Source organism: Sciurus vulgaris (genome assembly GCF_902686455.1).
Source record: "Sciurus vulgaris genome assembly, chromosome: 18".
Classification (NCBI taxonomy): Eukaryota; Metazoa; Chordata; class Mammalia; order Rodentia; family Sciuridae; genus Sciurus; species Sciurus vulgaris.
The window spans coordinates 23,001,340-23,019,004 of record NC_136479.1 but is presented as its reverse complement, the minus strand read 5'-3'; the positions used below and the strand labels follow the sequence as shown (position 1 = coordinate 23,019,004).

The 17,665-nt window shown below is 52.5% G+C and overlaps 2 protein-coding genes across 5 annotated transcripts; both read left to right on the top strand.

Moving 5' to 3' along the window:
• Window positions 1-1,140: 1,140 nt before the first annotated feature.
• PRSS36 (serine protease 36) lies at window positions 1,141-11,172 on the top strand. Of its 4 annotated transcripts, XM_079120101.1 has the most exons (15): window positions 1,141-1,415; window positions 1,708-1,743; window positions 1,939-1,971; window positions 2,194-2,356; window positions 2,781-3,061; window positions 5,781-5,947; window positions 7,395-7,644; window positions 7,755-7,884; window positions 8,259-8,515; window positions 8,600-8,766; window positions 9,167-9,404; window positions 9,518-9,659; window positions 9,961-10,226; window positions 10,303-10,424; window positions 10,681-11,172. In XM_079120101.1, exons 1-15 carry the CDS (start codon window positions 1,379-1,381, stop codon window positions 10,960-10,962), a joined length of 2,571 nt encoding a protein of 856 aa, XP_078976227.1. In that variant the 5' UTR covers window positions 1,141-1,378; the 3' UTR covers window positions 10,963-11,172. The 4 variants fall into 4 exon arrangements, with proteins under 4 accessions (XP_078976227.1, XP_078976228.1, XP_078976229.1 ...); XM_079120102.1 differs by lacking the exon at window positions 1,939-1,971; XM_079120103.1 differs by lacking the exon at window positions 10,303-10,424 and having other exon boundaries at window positions 10,681-10,855.
• A 1,994-nt stretch (window positions 11,173-13,166) lies between these two features.
• PRSS8 (serine protease 8) lies at window positions 13,167-17,661 on the top strand. The gene is made up of 6 exons (XM_079120118.1): window positions 13,167-13,796; window positions 14,047-14,064; window positions 15,462-15,624; window positions 16,062-16,333; window positions 16,422-16,588; window positions 16,715-17,661. Exons 1-6 carry the CDS (start codon window positions 13,712-13,714, stop codon window positions 17,036-17,038), a joined length of 1,029 nt encoding a protein of 342 aa, XP_078976244.1. The 5' UTR covers window positions 13,167-13,711; the 3' UTR covers window positions 17,039-17,661.
• The last annotated feature ends 4 nt before the right edge of the window (window positions 17,662-17,665 follow it).

The window sequence follows — 17,665 nt, the reverse complement described above, 5'->3', positions numbered from 1 at the left end:
CTCATAAATGGATTAATGTTGCTTGTATAAGAATCTGAGGCTCACAATTTGACATTCTCTCTCTCTCTCTCTCTCTCTCTCTCTCTCTCTCTCTCTCTCTCTTTCTCTCTCATGTCGTTTTTGCCTTCCACCATGGGATGACACAGCAAGAAGGCCGTTGGTATTGGGATTCTAAGCCTCCAGAACTGTAAAGTATTCTTCACAGAACCATGAAATATTCTGTTCTGTATAACTTACCCAATCTATGGTACTCTGTTATTCTAAGATAGCCTCTCCGGTAATCTGGTTTCTGGTAGGTGTCATAAAATGAGAGAAGATGGAAATAGTGAGATGGACATTTTTGTTTCCAAGCTCCACACCTGCTGGGTCAGACTGAGAAAAGCTGCATTTCTCTACTGAAGGCCACTGCTCCTATTGGCAGGCTGTCCCCCTACAGCTGCAGTTCTAAGTGCCAAGAATTGCTCCCTCTCTTCACCTCTTTGGGCCATTAGGTATAAAGGGCTCTTCTTTACTATTAGCCCCAGGTGCTTCACCATCCTTTGATGGTTTCCCTTAATCCTGCCAATTCCTCTATAAATGGTTCCTTCAATAAACTCTCCTCAATTCCTCTCCACCAATTTCTCAAGTGGGCTTTTAATAATACACAGTACAGAGAAGTCGAAGTTCCTAAGGTCACACAAAGGGTAAGTGACAGATTACCTGAGAGTCCCCACTCTAACACAGAGAAAGGTTGAGTCTTTTTCAACCTTGCCAGCCTGCCCACTCCTCCTCCCAGAACCCCTATGCCTTGCCTAAGCAGCTGAAATCTGTGATCCTTTTGTTGGGATGGGATTGAATTCCCTAGAGCTCCTGTCCCAGACCTGGCCAGCAACACCAGTAACCAGAGCTGTGTGAGAAGAAAAGGCCAAGCCATTTGGACTGCCACACCCCAAACAGAGGTGAGGTCTCAGGTGAGTCATGCCAATGAGGGGCCACTTCTCCTGTCCCCAGGGTTGCTGCTCACCCCAAGCCCTGCTTCACCAAGGACTTGGTACACAGGCTCCCAACTCCCAACTCCTCTCTGACCTCTGTCGATAGTTTTCTCCAGCCTCTCTCCCCCCACTCAATAGGTGTCCTGGAACTAGGACACCTTCCCCCACCCCCACCCTAGGTCTCCAGAGATGTGAAATATGCTCAAAGTTCTGGGTGGAGCCTTCAGGCTCCCCACTTCCTTCTTCCAGCCCCAGATACTCTCAGATTCCAGAGATGGGCTCCAGCCAGGGAGGGTGGGGCTGCTCTTGGGACTATCAGGAGTCACAGGATGCCCAGGCAGTGACAGAGCTGTGGCAGGGAGCAGACCTTCACTCATCTCTATACCTCCAGCTAACTCCAACGTGCCATGTCCCAGCACCTGTTTCTCCCACTTGTGATCTTTGGTAACTTCAGGAGATAGGGGACTGCAGCAAGGGATTTGGGATGCTAGCACCTGGCAAGCTGGAAAGCAGAATTCCAGGGTTCTTCTTGGGGAGAGGTCAGAAGTGGTGGGGGGGATGAGGTAGGGAGGTAACTGGCATATTAGAGGAGAAAGGAGAAGGGGATTTCAGAAGGAGGGAAGAGAGGCAAAGGAGGCCTGGATGCCAAGGGGAGAGAGTGGCTGGGAGGAGGGAGTCAGGGAGGGCACCTACTAAGTGCAGTTCTCTAGCCTCTTCCTGACTTCTGTCTTCCCAGTCATCAGTCCCATCCCAGGAGCCTTCCAGGACTCAGGTAAGGCAACTGGACTGGGGAAAAGTCCTGGCAGAAGTAGAAAAGTTAGGCTGGGTAGCAAGGGCGCTGGCAGTGGGGCTGAAAGGACAGGGAATTGGGAAGGTAGGAGGGCATGGAGAGGAGGAAGATGGGGCTGGGCAGGTCAGGCACTGGAGGTCACCAGTTATCCACCTCTCTCTACTTTCTGGTTTTCAGCTCTCAGTCCTACAGAAGAACCTGAAGATCTGGGTAAAGAAGAGGACACCTGGGTGTCCTCTGATCTAAATGGACCTTATAGCTGGCTAGGCCATGAGGGAGGTGGAAAGGCCCGGAAATTCAGAAGTACCCAGGTTCTTAGTTTAGAAGGGCAAACAGAAGCTGGGTGGAGAACGGGACTTTGTCCTGAGTTATCTGGGTCACTGCAGTGGGGATCATTAGATGGGTTTTGACCTCCGGCATTCCCTATTGCAGACTGTGGGCGCCCTGAGCCCTCTGCCCGCATCATGGGGGGCTCAGACGCTCAGCCAGGAGCCTGGCCTTGGCAAGTGAGTCTGCATCAAGGCGGGGGCCACATCTGCGGGGGTTCCCTCATCGCCCCCTCCTGGGTTCTCTCCGCTGCTCACTGTTTCGTTTCGTGAGTATTGCCCACTCGGTCCGTCCTTCTTAAGCTGACCCCACCCTGCAGCTTTATCCCACGCTCTGTTCCTTCTTATTACGGCTAATTTGGATCTGAGCTGCTCCGGCTTCCTCTCCCTGCCCCGAAGCTAGGTGCACTGCGAGATATCATGGTTCTGAGTCCGATGACGGATTCACCCAACACTCTGCTAAATATCCCTGACTCTGAATCTCACTTTTACAAAATCCCCAGTCACCACTACCAAATCGGTCTAGACCCTCTTCTTTTATAATTCTGTCTCAACCTTTCGGCCCCAAATGTGGATCTGACTCCTCCCCACCCGGTACCCCCTGACCCCACCACCTCTTCTAGCTCTGAGCCCTCACCCACACAAGGGTCTAGTCTCTTCATAGGATTAACCTAATCCTGAACCTCGGCGCAGGAATGGGACCTTGGAGCAAGCGTCCGAGTGGTCAGTGCTGCTGGGTGTGCACTCCCAGGACGGGCCCCTGGACGGTGCGCATGTCCGCTCAGTGGCCGCTATCCTGGTGCCTGACAACTATAGCAAAGTGGAACTTGGAGCCGATTTAGCCCTGCTTCGCCTGACTTCCCCAGCCAAGCTGAGCCCAACCGTGCGGCCCATCTGCCTGCCGCGCGCCTCGCACCGCTTTGCTCACGGCACCGCCTGCTGGGCCACCGGCTGGGGGGACCTGCAGGAGGAGGGTGAGTGGGGCAGGGCCGGGCCGGAGAGGTGGGTCGTCGGAGAGTCTGAGCCTACTGTGAGATCCTCCGAAGGAGCGCGGGGCCGTGTTGTAAAAGATGGGCCTCGCAAGCCGGCAGGCCCCGAGGGCGGGGCTCCAGACAGCTCTGGAAGACCGCCCCCCCAAGGGGAGGGACCTGGGAGAGTGGGTTTCTGCTAGACAGCTGGGAAATTCTGCACCTCTTTCCATCTATCTTCTTCCACGGGAATTCTCAAACTAAGACTACTGAATCACCTACACACGCCGTTTTCGTCTCACCTTCCCTCCCAGGTTTTTCTTTTCTGGATTTAGGTCCAACTAAAGGTTCCCACCATGACTCTGCTATTTCAGACAAAGCATTTCACCCAATACATTTCCTCTTCTGTAAAATAAGGAAAATAGTGTTCACTTGATGGGGTAGTTGTGTGGATTAATTGAGAAAATGCGTGAAAAGCTTATAGCACAGTGCCCTGCATGGCCATAATTAATGCATTTTAGATATTTTTTGCATTACATAATCCGTGTTAAAGCACTAAAGCATAGCACCTGGCATATAGTATGTGCAGCAAATGTCCATGTTGTCCTTTCCTCCCATCCATCTTCCTCCCCATTCATCTTACAACTCCCCACTTCCTGTCTTCCCCCTACCCACCTTCATTCATTCAATCATTCTTTTTTTTTGGGGGGGGGGGGCAGTGCCCGGGATTGAACTCAGGGGCACTTGACCACTGAACCACATCCCCAGCCCTATTTTTGTATTTTATGTAGGGACAGGGTCTCACTGAGTTAATCAATGCCTCGCTTTTGCTGAGGCTGCCTTTGAACTCGTGATCCTCCTGCCTCAGCCTCCCAAGCTGCTGGGATTACAGGTATGAGCCACTGTGCCCAGCTCAATCATTCTATTGATTAAGATAGTCCTATGTACCAGGCACTGCATTAGGCATTAAAGATACACCAGTGAAGTTGGGTGCAGTGGCGCACACCTGGAATCCCAGAGACTCAGGAGGCTGAGGCAGGATGTTTTCAAGTTCTGGGCTAGCCTCAACAACTTAGCAAGACCATGTCTCAAAATATAAATAAATAAATAGATAGCTAGATAGATACATGAACTGGGATGCAGCTCAGTGGTAAAGCACCCCTGGGTTCAATCCCCAGTACAAAAGAAAAAAAAAGACATACCAGTAAACACACACACACACACAAACCAAAATCCTGCCGTCTCAGAGCTTGCATTCTAGTAAGTAGACAAAAAAGTAAATCCAGGCCAGGTGCAGTGGCACATGTCTATAATCCCAGCAGCCCAGGAGGCTGAGGCAGGAGGATTGCCAGGTCAAAGCCAGCCTCAGCAACTTAGCAAGGCCCTAAGCAATTCAGAGAGACTGTGTCTCTAAATAAAATACAAAAAAAAAAAAAAAAAAAGGCTGGGGCATGCGGCTCAGTGGTTAAGTGCCCCAGGGTACCAAGAGGGAAAAAAATACGGAAATCCAGTAAACAAGCACTGTAAGGAAAGGTGTGACATTCCCTGTCATCTCCATCATCTGTTATTACCTTTCCATGCTAGAAAGCCCCCCATAAATATTCCATAAATCTGCCATGATCAGACTGTGCCTCTTCTGGAGCCTTTGGGAGGGTGCTGCAGGAGGAGATGCTACAACCTCTATTTGCAGGGCAGGAGATAACAGGGAAGTCATCATCAGCACCTAGAAAGTCTGTGTGGACATGGCCAAGCTACCGGATAATGGGGCCGTAAGCAGGGGCTTTCTAGAAAGGTTTTATGAAGACAGGATGTATTTCAGGAAGTTGGTGACCACCTTCCCTGGAAACCCTAGAAAGGCCAGGATGTCATGGTAGAGTGTAGGTTGCCAAGACAATAAAGGCCTTCAGGTCAAAATGAGGGACAGAGTAGTCCACCAGCTCCAGGGATCTGTAGAACAACCCCCAAACCTCAGATATTGCCTGCCCTCTCAGGACTCTGGGTGGGTAGGGAATGAGCTCTGTCCATGCCTTTCCCTGTCCCTTTCTGTATCCCGAGACTTCATTTCCATCAAAAGCAGGATAGCACTGAGGCTCTGTGTCTAGACCACGGGATCCATTTATTGTTCTTGGTGAGAGCTGAGCTAAGCTGAGAAACATTCCTCTGCTTGTAGCAAGTGCCAAGTGGATTAGGGAACAGATCAGTCAGGAGGTTAGGTTAATCATCCAGGTCCAAGATTATGCTGCTTGAACTAGGGCAGTTGCAGTGAGAATGCTGAGAAGTCACAAATGACTTGGGAATTAACTGAGGAAAGACAACTTGAGAAAGGGATTAGGGATGACACCCAGATTCCATGTTTTGCAACTAAATACGGGACCACATGTAGTCTACTTGATATCTTTGTTCAAAGGATGCACTTTCTTGATCAACAAAACTCCATGTCAGGGCTCAGAGCTTAATGATTTTAGCCCCTACATGGCTGGGACCTTTTTTCAGTGTACAACCTGTACGACTATACATGACAACTCTCACTGGATGCTTGCTGAGGTTATGCCTGAGACGAGAACATAGGAAGAGAAAGCATTAGATATGGTGAATGTGGTAGGCCCTGTGCCATAGGAATCTTGATGAGGATGACCAGGAGGTAGCTGGAGGAGACAAAACAGCGCTGGGGAATTGGGTGCTCTATACCTACCTAACAGCATCTGCTCTCTGCTTCTGCCCCCAGATCCTCTGCCTCTCCCCTGGGTGCTACAGGAAGTGGAGCTAAGGCTTCTGGGAGAGGCCGCCTGTCAGTGTCTCTACAGCCGGCCTGGCCCCTTCAACCTCACTTTCCAGCTATTGCCAGGGATGCTGTGTGCTGGCTACGCAGAGGGACGCAGGGACACCTGCCAGGTGAGACAATGTCCCTGAACCCACCTGGCAGAACCAGATCCCTAAACTGTAGGAAGCAGTTAAGCAATAGACAAATATTTCTCTGAGTCTTTTCTGCAAAAAGTGGGAAAGACTGCCAATGGAATTGGGGTTGGAGGTACAGTTCAGAATGCACAAAGCCCTGCACTCAATCCCCAATACTGCCAAAAAAATAAAAAATAAAAATGAAGTATAAAAAAAAAAAAAAGAGGGCTGGGGTTGTGGCTCAGTGAGAGAGCACTTGCCTAGCATGTGTGAGGCCCTGGGTTCAATTCTCAGCACCACATACAAATAAATGCATAAGATAAAGGTCCATCAACAACTAAAAAAAATTAAAAAAAAAAAAAAGAAGATTTTCCAGGCACGGTGGTACACACCTATAATCCCAGTGGCAGGAGGCTGAGACAGGAGAATTGTCAGTTCAGAGCCAGACTCAGCAACTTAGTGAGTTCCTAAGCAACTTAGCAAAACCCTAACAATAAAAAATAGAACAGGCTGGAGGTGTAGCTCAGTGTTAGAGCACCTCTAGGTTCAATCTCCAGCACTAAAACAAACAAACAAAAAAAACAACCCTCCTTAGGCCACAAAGATGCCTGACCCTGACCTGGGTTACAGAGATGCTTTAGGGGCAATGCCCCAGCATTCAATGACCCCAGTGTCTTCTCCTTATAATTCTTCACCCGTCTTTCTTTCTATCTGTCCCTTTCTGCTGAAAAGACAGATTGCTTATGTCTGACAGTATCTTCCATCTTAATGCTGGTATCTCTGATTTACCATTTTTTTGGCTGGGAAGTAAGGGTCTGTTTTTCTTTTGGTATTGAACCCAAGGGGCACTTAACCACTGAGCCACATCCCCAACCCTTTTTTGTATTTTATTTAGAGACAGGGTCTCGTTGAGTTGCTTAGGGCCAACCTAAATTTCTGAGGCTGGCTTTGAACTCTCGATCCTCCTGCCTCCGCTTCCCCAGCTGCTGGGATTACAAGTGTGCACCACGGAGCCTGATTCTGATTTACCTTATTAACAACTAGGTGGGGGCCCACTGGTAGAGTGAATGCTTAGCATTTGTGAGGCCCTGGGTTTCAACCCCCAAACTACAAACAAACAAAAACCAAAACCAAAAATTGGGCGAACTTAGAAATCAAAGACAGGGTTGGACAAGAATTATTTGACTCTGAAGGAGACCTACAGGATTCTCTTATGTGGTCTTTAATGGGTTAATTTAGCACTCTGGGCTGTGGCTGCTCAGTCTGTTTTACAAGGCTTCTTCAGTTTAGAGCTGTAGGGAATACAGGACAAGGGACAGCCAAGGAATGTTACTAGAAGGTGGCTGTGTGTAAGGCCAATAAAAGGTGGAGCACCTTTACCACAGGCCAGAATATGCCAGTGCATCCTTGGGCTGGTCCCCTGACACAAATCACCTATTATTAGGGTGACTCTGGGGGACCCCTGGTCTGCAAGGAAGGTGGCCGATGGTTCCAGGCAGGAATCACTAGCTTTGGCTTTGGCTGTGGAAGGAGGAACCGCCCTGGAGTCTTCACTGCTGTGGGTCCCTATGAGACATGGATCCGGGAACAGGTGATGGGTTCGGAGCCTGGGCCTGCCTTTCCCAACCAGCCCCAGGAATCCCAGACAGGCCCCTGGGAATCCAGGGAGGAGAACTGCACCATTGCCCTGCCAGGTGAGGGGGCAGGAGGGAGTTGGAGACGTGGGAGATCTGAGTTGGGGTGGAGACTGCTGGAGTTAAGTGGGGCTCTGAAGCCCCCCTAACCCAGGTCTCTCATCCTATAGAGTGCGGGAAGGCTCCGCGGCCAGGGGTCTGGCCCTGGGAGGCCCAAGTTATAATGCCAGGATCCAGACCCTGCCATGGAACGCTAGTGTCAGAAAGCTGGGTCTTGGCACCTGCCAGCTGTTTTCTGGAGTGAGTGAGAATCCACAGCTCCGGCAGATTCTTGCCTCTCCCTCCATCCGCCTGAGACTCTGTCGAGTTGGTTCAGCCCTTTGTGCTGGGGTTGGATTGCGGCGGGGGGTCCATTCTGGAGCGCGGAATCAGATTCGGTGATGTAGGATTCAGCTAATAAAGAGGGGTCCTAGTCTAGCATGGACGGGTAGAAGGTAGTGTAAGTCCGATCCAGTATGCGGGAGTCTGAGAACTCATTTCGAACTGGGGTGGGGGTAGGGTTCCTCTTTGGAAGAGGGATTCTGGTCTGGAAATACAGTCTAAGCCGGGGGGTGCGCGGTTTCCATCCGTACTTGCGGGATACTGCGCACGTCCCCAGCGTCCCCATCCCGCAGCTCAATCACCTCGGATAACCCACCCCGCGACCTCGACGCCTGGCGGGTGCTGCTGCCCTCGCGCACGCGCTCGGAGCGGGTGTCGCGCTTCGTACCTCACGAGAACGCTACGTGGGACGACGCCTCAGACCTGGCACTGCTGCAGTTGCGCGCGCCCGTGAACCTCAGCGCGGCCCCGCGGGCCGTGTGCTTACCCTACCCAGAACACTACTTCCTGCCTGGGAGCCGCTGCCGCCTTGCTCTCTGGGGCCGTGGGGGTGCGCAGGGGTCTGGACCTGGTTGGGGCGGGGCGAAGCGGGGGCGGACTCGGCCGCAGCTCAAGATCCCTGCTTCCCTCCTAGAACCGGCGCTGGACCCCAGCGCGCAGCTTGAGGCCGAGCTGTTGGGAGGCTGGTGGTGTCACTGTCTATATGGCCACCAGGGGGCGTCAGTGCCGCCTCCGGGACACCCACCTCACCGACTCTGCCCCTACTACCAGGAGGAGGAGGAGGAGGCGGGCCGCTGCTGGGTGAGCGGCAGGGGCGGAGTCCGTGGACCCAGGGAGAGACCGAGGGATCTGGGGCGGAGCCTGAGGCACCAGGAACCGGGTTAAGGGCGGGAACCGGGTCCAAGTGGAGGCGGGGTCAGATCGAACTGGGGGCGGAGCCGCATCATGGAGGGTAGGGAGGCGGTTAGGGGCGGGCTCTGAGCAGGTATTGGGATATCTGTCTACCCCAAAGTTTAAGGAGGATACTAAAGTGAGGGCTTAATTCTTACACAAATTAGTATTGGAACCTAGCTTGGAAAAGAGGTGGGACTTGTTATGTTAGCGTATGGAGAATCTGGGGTCCCGGAAAGCCCCTGGAATGCTGGTTTTCTCTACAAGACGCAAGCACGCATGCTATTAGCATACTTAACTCTTGCTGCAGAATGACTCCCGTTGGAGTCTTATGTGCCTGGAGGAGGGGACCTGGTTCCTGGCTGGAATCGGAGACGTCTCCAGTGGCTGTCTCCGTCCCCGAGCCTTCTCCCCAGTGCAGACCCATAGCCCATGGATCAGCCATGTAACTCGGGGAGCCTACCTGGAGGACCAGCTAGCCTGGGACTGGGGCCCTGAAGGGGAGGAGACTGAGACACAGACCTGTCCCCCACACACAGAGCATGGTGGTGAGCAGGGGAACCCCGTGGGGCTTTGGAGTTCCGGGAGGTACTTATATCTGAGAGAGGCTTCAGAGGTCACCTGTGGAACTCGTGCTTAGGTGGCCACCTCCTCTTCCTAGCCTGTGGCCTGCGACCTGAGGCAGCTCAGAAGGGGACGCTATGGCCCTGGCTGGCAGAGGTGCATGTGGCTGGGGATCGAGTCTGCACTGGGATCCTCGTGGCCCCAGGCTGGGTCCTGGTAGCCACTCACTGTGTCCTTAGGTGGGTCTCCCTCATCTCCTAGGCAAGAGGCTGGAGGAAAAAAATGGGAGATGATCCAAAGAATTCTTACAATAGTGGTTTGTTTTCCTTTTAGGGCTCTTACAGCACAGGGAAGCTGCTATATTTTTGTTGGTTTGGTTTGAATTTTTTGTGTGAGGTATTTTAAGAAAGAAGGGAGATTTGGAAAGAGGAATAATGAAGGAGTTAGTGGCATGACCATTCTTCCTTTTACCCTGAGCTGGGAAGGACTTTACAAGCAATGGGAGGAACCAGGAGTTGACACTAGTCCTTCTTCCAACAGGCTAGGCTCTACAACAGTGCCCCACATTGAAGTGTATCTGGGCAGGGCAGGGGCCAGTCCCCTCCCACAGGGCCACCAGGTATCCCGGTTGGTCATCAGCATTCGCCTGCCCCGACACTTGGGATTTGGACCCCCCCTGGCCCTCCTTGAGCTGAGCTCCAGGGTAGAGCCCTCCCCATCAGCCCTGCCCATCTGCCTTCACCCAGGGGGTGTCCCCCCAGGGGCCAGCTGCTGGGTGTTGGGCTGGAAGGACCCCCAGAACCGAGGTGAGAGCCCTGGATCATGGGAATGAGGAGTGACTGGAAGCCAGAACCCTGGGACAACCCTTCTTCTTCTCTCTAGTCCCTATAGCTACTATTGTCTCCATCTTGACACCACGGCTCTGTCACTGCCTCTATCAGGGCATTCTGCCCCCTGGGACTCTCTGTGTCCTGTATGCAGAGGGGCAAGAGGACAGGTGTGAGGTACAGGGACCTGGACATCTTGGTATGGGGAGGGAGTATTGGGCAGATGGACCCTGGAAAGACCAGGATTAGAATTCTTGGGTGTTGGACCCCAAATGGGAAGAAGCAGTACTTCCTGGCTGGACCTTAAAGAGACTAGAGGCCAGGATGCCTAAGGGTGGAGACAAACATTGCTTTGTGGCTGGACCCAAGGGAAGGTGCAAGGGACCAGGAAGAAAGGTAACAGACCCGTTTGGTTTTGGCTTCAACTCTGCAGGTGACCTCAGCACCTCCCCTCCTGTGCCAGACTGAGGGAGGCTTTTGGGTCCTCATGGGCATGGCCGTTCGAGGAAGTCAGGAGCTGTTTGCAGCCATTGGCCCTGAAGAAGCCTGGATCTCCCAAACAGTGGCAGAGGCCCACTTCCTACCTCCTAGCGGCTCCCCATATTGGCCACCGGCTGGCAGTGACCTCTGTCCCCCAGACATGGCAGGGGCCTCAGGCTCCCCTCAGGCTGCTGCTCTGATCCTGCTGTTACTGACTCCCCTGATCCAGGACTAAGAGGACCTTGCTTCACAAGCCACTTCCCCTTCTCTTCCCGCCACTCAGCAGGGATGGAATGCGGTCTAACCTGCTAACTCTCTCCCAGGCCTTGAGAAGGACTATCCACCTAGACTGCAGCAGCTTTGGATAATTGGGCCTGAGTGCTATTTTGAGCCCAGGAATCCTTGGGGGTGGCAAAGGAGCAGACAATAAAGGTGTAAACACAGACACATGGCCTTGTGACATCACTGGGGGCAGGCTGAGGGGCTGAGAGCATCTGGGCTAAGAGGGAAACACAGGAATAGGGCCCCTCCCTCCTGGGGCATCAGTTGAGTCAGGTCTTGGGCACCCAGGAAATGTGTCCCTGATAACGTGGCAGCTGTTCCCTCATTCCTTCCCCAGGGCGGGGGAGTTTAGGTGGCCAGCTGGTTGTGTGTCACCTCTCCAGTGGAATTAGTGTCCCTAGCACTTGCAGCATACCTCAGCCCTCAACAGCACCCTGCTGCCCCTCCTACTGGAGTGGGAAGGACTTAAACAAGCCAGCCAACACCTCGATGAATGATGCCTCAAAGTGTTCACCTCTAGAGTCCCCAGTGCACAAAACCACTTGCCCATCCTGCCCAATGCCCCCAGAATTTGGGCCCCTTTTATGTAAATTCTACTATCTCACCCCTAACTAATGCACATCCCTGCATTAATTCAGCCATATTCCCTACTAACTACCAAGGCATGGTGCAATTGGAGTCTAATATATAAGCCCATGTATGCTCACAGTCAAGTAGGAAATACATATGGGTACCCCTGGCTGGGAATCAAGAGAGTATCATATAGGAAGTGAGGTTTGAGCACAGAAAAAGGGAAAATATGAACCTGAGGGGAAGTCAGCTGACATGGGTGGCAGAGAGGATGACTCCTGGAGCTAGGTTGGGTGGGCAGAAAATGCAAGGGGGGTGGGCAGGACCTAGAGGGAAGATGGAAATTCTCACTGGGAGCTTGAGAAGGGCAAAGGTTCTTAAAGGGCTAGGCTTATTCTTAGCTGCTAGATATAAAATATTCCCCAGGTCCTCCACAGGGAAGTACATTTCCACCTATTATTTATTTATTTTTTTTCAAATTTTGCAGGGTGCTGGGGATTGAACTCAGGGACACTTGAACCCTGAGCTGTATCCCAAGCGCTATTTTGTATTTTACATAGAGACAGGGTCTCACTGAGTTGCTTCGTGCCTTGCTTTTGCTGAGACTGGCCTTGAACCTGAGATCCTCCTGCCTCAGCTTCCCAAACTGCTGGGATTACAGGCAAGCGCCACCACACCTGGCTTCCATTTGTTCTTCATACCCAGTCAACAACCTACATGCCACCCCCAGAAACACTGAACATGCCCATTCTCTATTTAAAGCCACCCACAACTCCAGGGTCTTACCCTCTCCTCCCCAGTTTTGACCCCTTCCCAATCCAGCCCTCTCCCACTCACCCACTCCAGGATTCTCTGACCTCCACCCTGGGCACCTAGTCTTTTGGAAAGAGGGCTGGGAAGTAAGGGTCTGTTTTTCTTTTGGTACTGTGGATCGACTCAAGGAGCACTTCACCACTGAGCTACACAGCCTTAGCCCTGTTTATTTAGGTACTGGGGATTGAACCGAGGAGCCCTTAACCATTGAATCACTCCTGCAGTCCTTTTTATTTTTTAGTTTGAGACAGATCTCGCTAAATTGCTCAGGACCTCTCTAAGTTGCTGAGGCTGGCCTTGGACTTGCAATCCTCCTATCTCAGCCTCTGGAGTTGCTGGGATTATAAGCATGCACTGCCACACCTGGTGAAGGTCTGCTTTTCCTCAAGCTTGAGTCCAATCTATATTCCAAGTGCCACAGACTCACACTCACAGAGGATGTGCCTGACCCCCACTCCAGTCTTCTTTCTCTGAACCTCAACCACCTGCATGCCCCCCTTGAGAGGTTTTCCCATCTTTGTCTTTTGTTAACAACTTTGCCTAACCCCTGTAGGTCTCAGTTCTCAAGGCACTTCCAGAAGGACCTTTCTAGCTACTGGGCACTCATGCCAGTCCCCATTTTTGTTCATCACACAGTAGGTACTCAGTAAATACTTGTAGGATGATTGGCAAGGCCAGTCATGCTCACCACCCACAGGATGTCTGCAGGGTCTAGAGAAAAGGCCTGGAATGGCCCTGGCCCAGAGCAGACCCATGTCCTAGGTTCAAATACCAGGCCTAAGGAGGGAGGGAGGAGCTTCTACAGCCCCACGATAACAAAGGCCAGGCCAGGCCCTGGGGGGCATAACTGGTCTGAAGGAGTGAGAAACCTGGGGACAGGTGACCAGCCATTGGGGTTGCCAGCCTTGCCTCCGGCTGTCTTGTGTTAGCAAGCCTCACCCTAACCCCCACACAGCCCAGGGATCTGAAAAGACTCCAGACATCTGACGCACATAAGGCCAGCAGAGCTAAACCAAGAAGGCGGGACTAAGGGAGGGGCCAGCAGGCAGGTGCCTTGCCCCAAGGAGCCACCTCTCTGAAGCGGTCTCTGCGTGACCAGGCTGTGCCAGAGACACATCCACGTTGGTAGCTGCGGAAATCCCAGGCATCTCCCAGTGTGGCTGCTCCCTGCTTCAAAAGCCAGCCTTGGACATCTGATCTTCCCAGCTTGGATTCTGGAATTCCTTACCTCTGAGCTGACACCCGGATATTGCCAAAACCAGCCCTCGGTTCCTTCCTTTCGTGCCTGGTGTTTCCCCCAGGGGCTGTCGTCCTGGGCCATGGCCCAGAAGGCAGGCCCGGGACCTAGGCAGCTGGAAGCTATGGCCTTTCTGCTCTTTCTTGGATTATTACAAACGGGGATGGGTGAGTACTTGTGAGTGGGGCATGGAAAGGGATCATGCCCAAGAGGGAGCAAACATGATCCTCCTCAGGTTCACATTCCTTATCCTGGGCTCAAGAATCCCCAGGCCTCCCTGGCCCGGCCTCCTTCTCCTTTTGGTATAGGCTGTCCTAGAGAAGGGGCCAATTCTCCAGAGAAATGGCAGGTGCTAATGAGTCTTGGATCTGTGCGTGCGATTCCTGCTTACCCCTCCCTCTTTCTTTTTCTCTCCAGGGGCTGACCGAACTGAAGGTGAGGCTTTCTGGGAAATGGAAGAGGGGAAGGGAAGGGGACATGGCTTCATATTCTCCTGGTGGGTATGAGGAGGGCCTGACCCTCTGCTTGGATTGTCTCACTCACCACCTTATCTTAAATCTCCCAATAGCTCTGAGAGTGGGGCATTACAGCCTTTGCTTTGTGGATAAAACAAAACAAAATAAACTGAGATACAGGGAAGCAGTGATTTGTCCAAGGGCACACAGCCATTGAGTTGTAGAACTCGACTGAAACCCATGTCAGGGTCATTTTGAGGGACAAAAATCCAGTCTTTGGGAGGCACACATGCTAGCTTTGAATCAGACAGGTTTTCAGCCCCAGCTTCATATTTACTGGCCATGTGTTCCTTTACCTCTAAAATGCAGCTGACTATCTCCATCTCCTGGGGCTGTAGAGAACTTTCTAGGTGATAAAGGAAATGAAAGCCTCATCATGTTCCAGTCCCCTTCTGGAACATTCCCTAAATAGTAACTATTGTCATGATTATGAGGGAGCAGAGGCGGAGTCTGGCTGGCAGTTTTCTCAGCTCCTAGTGACTTTGAGATGGGCGGTTGGGCTCCACCCCATACTGGGGCCTCAGTTAGGGAAGAGCTGGGCTGTTCCCAGACACTAGCCATTCACAACATGGGACTCCAGTTCTGTTCATTTGTTCAACCATATCCACTGTGCTGGGCACTTGGGACAGAAATGTCCCTAGGGAATGCCCAGGTTGGTATAGTTGAAGCAGTCATAGACACCAGAATGATTGTGAGCCTGGGCAGGGGCTTAAGAGCTAAGAGGCAATGCCTGACTCAGCTGGCAGGGTCAGCACAGGTGATGGAGGGGCTGCCCTTTGAATGGTCTCCACAGACAAGCAGAGCAAGCATGGGGAAAGTCTCTCAACTGTGAATGCCTTCCCAGTCTGGGTAGATGATAGAGAGATTATAGCCTCTTAGAGAGCTATTGGGGTTTCAGCAAAGATCCAGAGAACAAGTGACAGAAATGTCCAGAAAGATGGCTGGAATAGATGGTAGTGCCATGAGGGTCTGGAATATATCTTAAGCCATGAAAAAGTTTTGGAAGTGAAGTGACCTGGCTAGATTTGTGCTTTATGAGGATCTTCCTATTTTTAAGGAATTGTCTGAACGGAAGGCAGGAAAGCTTGAGGAAGAAGGTCCCCATGAGACCTGAATTGGGTAACAGGTAGTGGACAGCAAGGAGTAGAAGTGCCCATACCTGGTGAGACGTAGGATGAGGACAAAGTGATGGCTGACCATGAGCTCACTTCCCAAATTCCAAACCAGATCTCCTAGGATGGCAGGATGACAGAGCTAAGGACTTGGCATTGGGGCCCTAGAAGGGCCTGACCTCCCTTTCCCTTTCTCCCCGGGCAGTCCCCTGCGGTGTAGTTATCCAAGCACGCATCACAGGTGGTAGCAGTGCAAACCCTGGTCAGTGGCCCTGGCAGGTCAGCATCAACTACGATGGCGTCCATGTGTGTGGCGGGTCTCTCGTGTCTGAGCAGTGGGTGCTATCGGCTGCTCACTGCTTCCCCAGGTACCAGCTGGGCAAGGGACAGGGTGGGGAGTAGAAAGTGGTCTGAATGTCAAAGTAAATGGGTCAATCCAGGTCAGAGGTGGGGGTACTTGGGTATCAGTAAGTCTGGAAAGACCAGTCAGAGGTGAAAGGAGGGCTGGAGGTCACAGGACAAACTGGGCCTTAAAAGTTCCGAGCTGGGCGCGGTTTGGCCTGTAATCCCAGTGGCTTGGGAGGCTGAGGCAGGAGGATAACGAGTTCAAAAGCGAGGTGCTAAGCAACTCAGTGAGACCCTGTCTCTAAATAAAATATAAGATAGGGCTGGGGATGTGGCTCAGTGGTCCAGTGTCCCTGAGTTCAATACCAGGTACCACCCAAAAAAGACGTGCTGTCTGGGACCAGAACCTGGGGTAGGATCCCATAAAACAGGGTTCCAATCTTTGTTCCTCTGTGTGCAGTGAACACTATAAGAACGATTACGAGGTAAAGCTGGGGGCCCACCAGCTAGACTCCTACAGCATTGACACTGAGGTCCGCAGTGTGGAGGAGATCATCTCCCATCCCAGCTACCAACAGGAGGGCTCAGAGGGCGACATTGCACTCCTCCGCCTCAGTCACCCCATCACCTTCTCCCGCTATATCCGGCCCATCTGCCTCCCTGCAGCCAATGCCTCCTTTCCTAATGGCCTTCATTGCACGGTCACTGGATGGGGCCATGTGGCTCCCTCAGGTAAGGTGGGACACTAGATGCCTAAAGGTATGGAGGGGAGCTTGACTCAGGGTAGGAGGCCCTAGGTAAACATCTTTTGCCCTCACAGTGAGTCTCCAGGTCCCCAGGCCACTACAGCAACTTGAGGTGCCACTGATCAGTCGTGAGACATGTAATTGCCTGTATAACATTGATGCCAAGCCTGAGGAGCCCCACTTTATTCAGGAAGACATGCTGTGTGCTGGCTATGTGAATGGGGGCAAGGATGCCTGCCAAGTAAGTGCAGGGGTTCCAGAAGAGATGAGACAAATGCCTCATGGGAGGTGAAGTTTGGCTGGGCTGGCATGGATGACTGGAGGCCTGTAGTCTGGTCCTGACAACTGTTGTATGGTTTTTCCTCAGGGTGACTCTGGAGGGCCACTCTCCTGCCCTGTGGAGGGCCTCTGGTACCTGGCAGGCATTGTGAGTTGGGGTGATGCCTGTGGAGCCCCCAACAGGCCTGGAGTGTACACTCTGACTTCCAGCTATGCCTCCTGGATCCACTACCATGTGCCAGAACTCCAGCCTCATGTGGTGCCCCAAATCCAGGAGTCCCAGCCCGATGGCAACCTCTGCAACCAAAGTCTGGCCTTCAATTCAGCCCCCGCACAGAGATTGGTAGGGTCCATTCTCCTGCTGCCGCTGGGCCTGACCCTAGGCCTCTTCTGCTCTTGGAATGAGTTCTAAGCTACCCACCCTGCAAGCTGACTCTGCTTGCAGGACTGACACAGTACACCCATGGACATATCCCTATTCACAGGAGGGAACCTGGTCTCGCTGTGACCTTCGGGGCCTGGATTCTGGCTTGTCTACACCTTCCTCCCAGGACTGCACCATCCTGATCTTTGAGCCCATTCTTCTGGATTTGCCCTCTGGGACTAAAACCCATGATCAAAGGTTTTACAGCCTGTGGTACTGGCCATAACCTCAGGCCACCTCAACCTGCTATCTACAGCTTATTGGTTGGGCTCCTATGGAGCACCGAAGAACCTTTAGCTATGAAAATAAGCCCTGGCTCCCAACTGTTTTGGGAAGACTGGGCAGCTGCCCAGCTGACTGCTGCTGAAGGGTAGGCTTCAGTGCCCCACCTGCCCTGCCTGATGAGCCCATTGCTCTGCCGTCTTCCTGCCTTCTGGAATGCTTGCCTGAGACAGGAAAGGCCCCAATCTTGCCCCACTGGCCACCAAGCTGCCCCTGAGCTCTGACTCCTGGACTCCGGAGGACTGAGCCCCCACCGGAACTGGCTGGGGCTTTGGGATCAGGGATAGGGGACAAAAGGAGCAAGGAGGAGTAAAATGTTTTGAGCACAACTGG

What these genes read in the sequence shown, in the direction of transcription:
- PRSS36 (XM_079120101.1), top strand. Translation starts at nt 1,379, where the DNA reads ATGTCCCAGCACCTGTTTCTCCCACTTGTGATCTTTG. An exon ending in GCTGCTCACTGTTTCGTTTC is followed by an intron (nt 2,357 to 2,780) that starts GTGAGTATTGCC and finishes ACCTCGGCGCAG; the next exon opens with GAATGGGACCTTGGAGCAAG. An exon ending in GCCACTCACTGTGTCCTTAG is followed by an intron (nt 9,660 to 9,960) that starts GTGGGTCTCCCT and finishes TTCTTCCAACAG; the next exon opens with GCTAGGCTCTACAACAGTGC.
- PRSS8 (XM_079120118.1), top strand. Translation starts at nt 13,712, where the DNA reads ATGGCCCAGAAGGCAGGCCCGGGACCTAGGCAGCTGGAAGCTATGGCC. An exon ending in GGGCCATGTGGCTCCCTCAG is followed by an intron (nt 16,334 to 16,421) that starts GTAAGGTGGGAC and finishes TTGCCCTCACAG; the next exon opens with TGAGTCTCCAGGTCCCCAGG. An exon ending in GGGGCAAGGATGCCTGCCAA is followed by an intron (nt 16,589 to 16,714) that starts GTAAGTGCAGGG and finishes GTTTTTCCTCAG; the next exon opens with GGTGACTCTGGAGGGCCACT.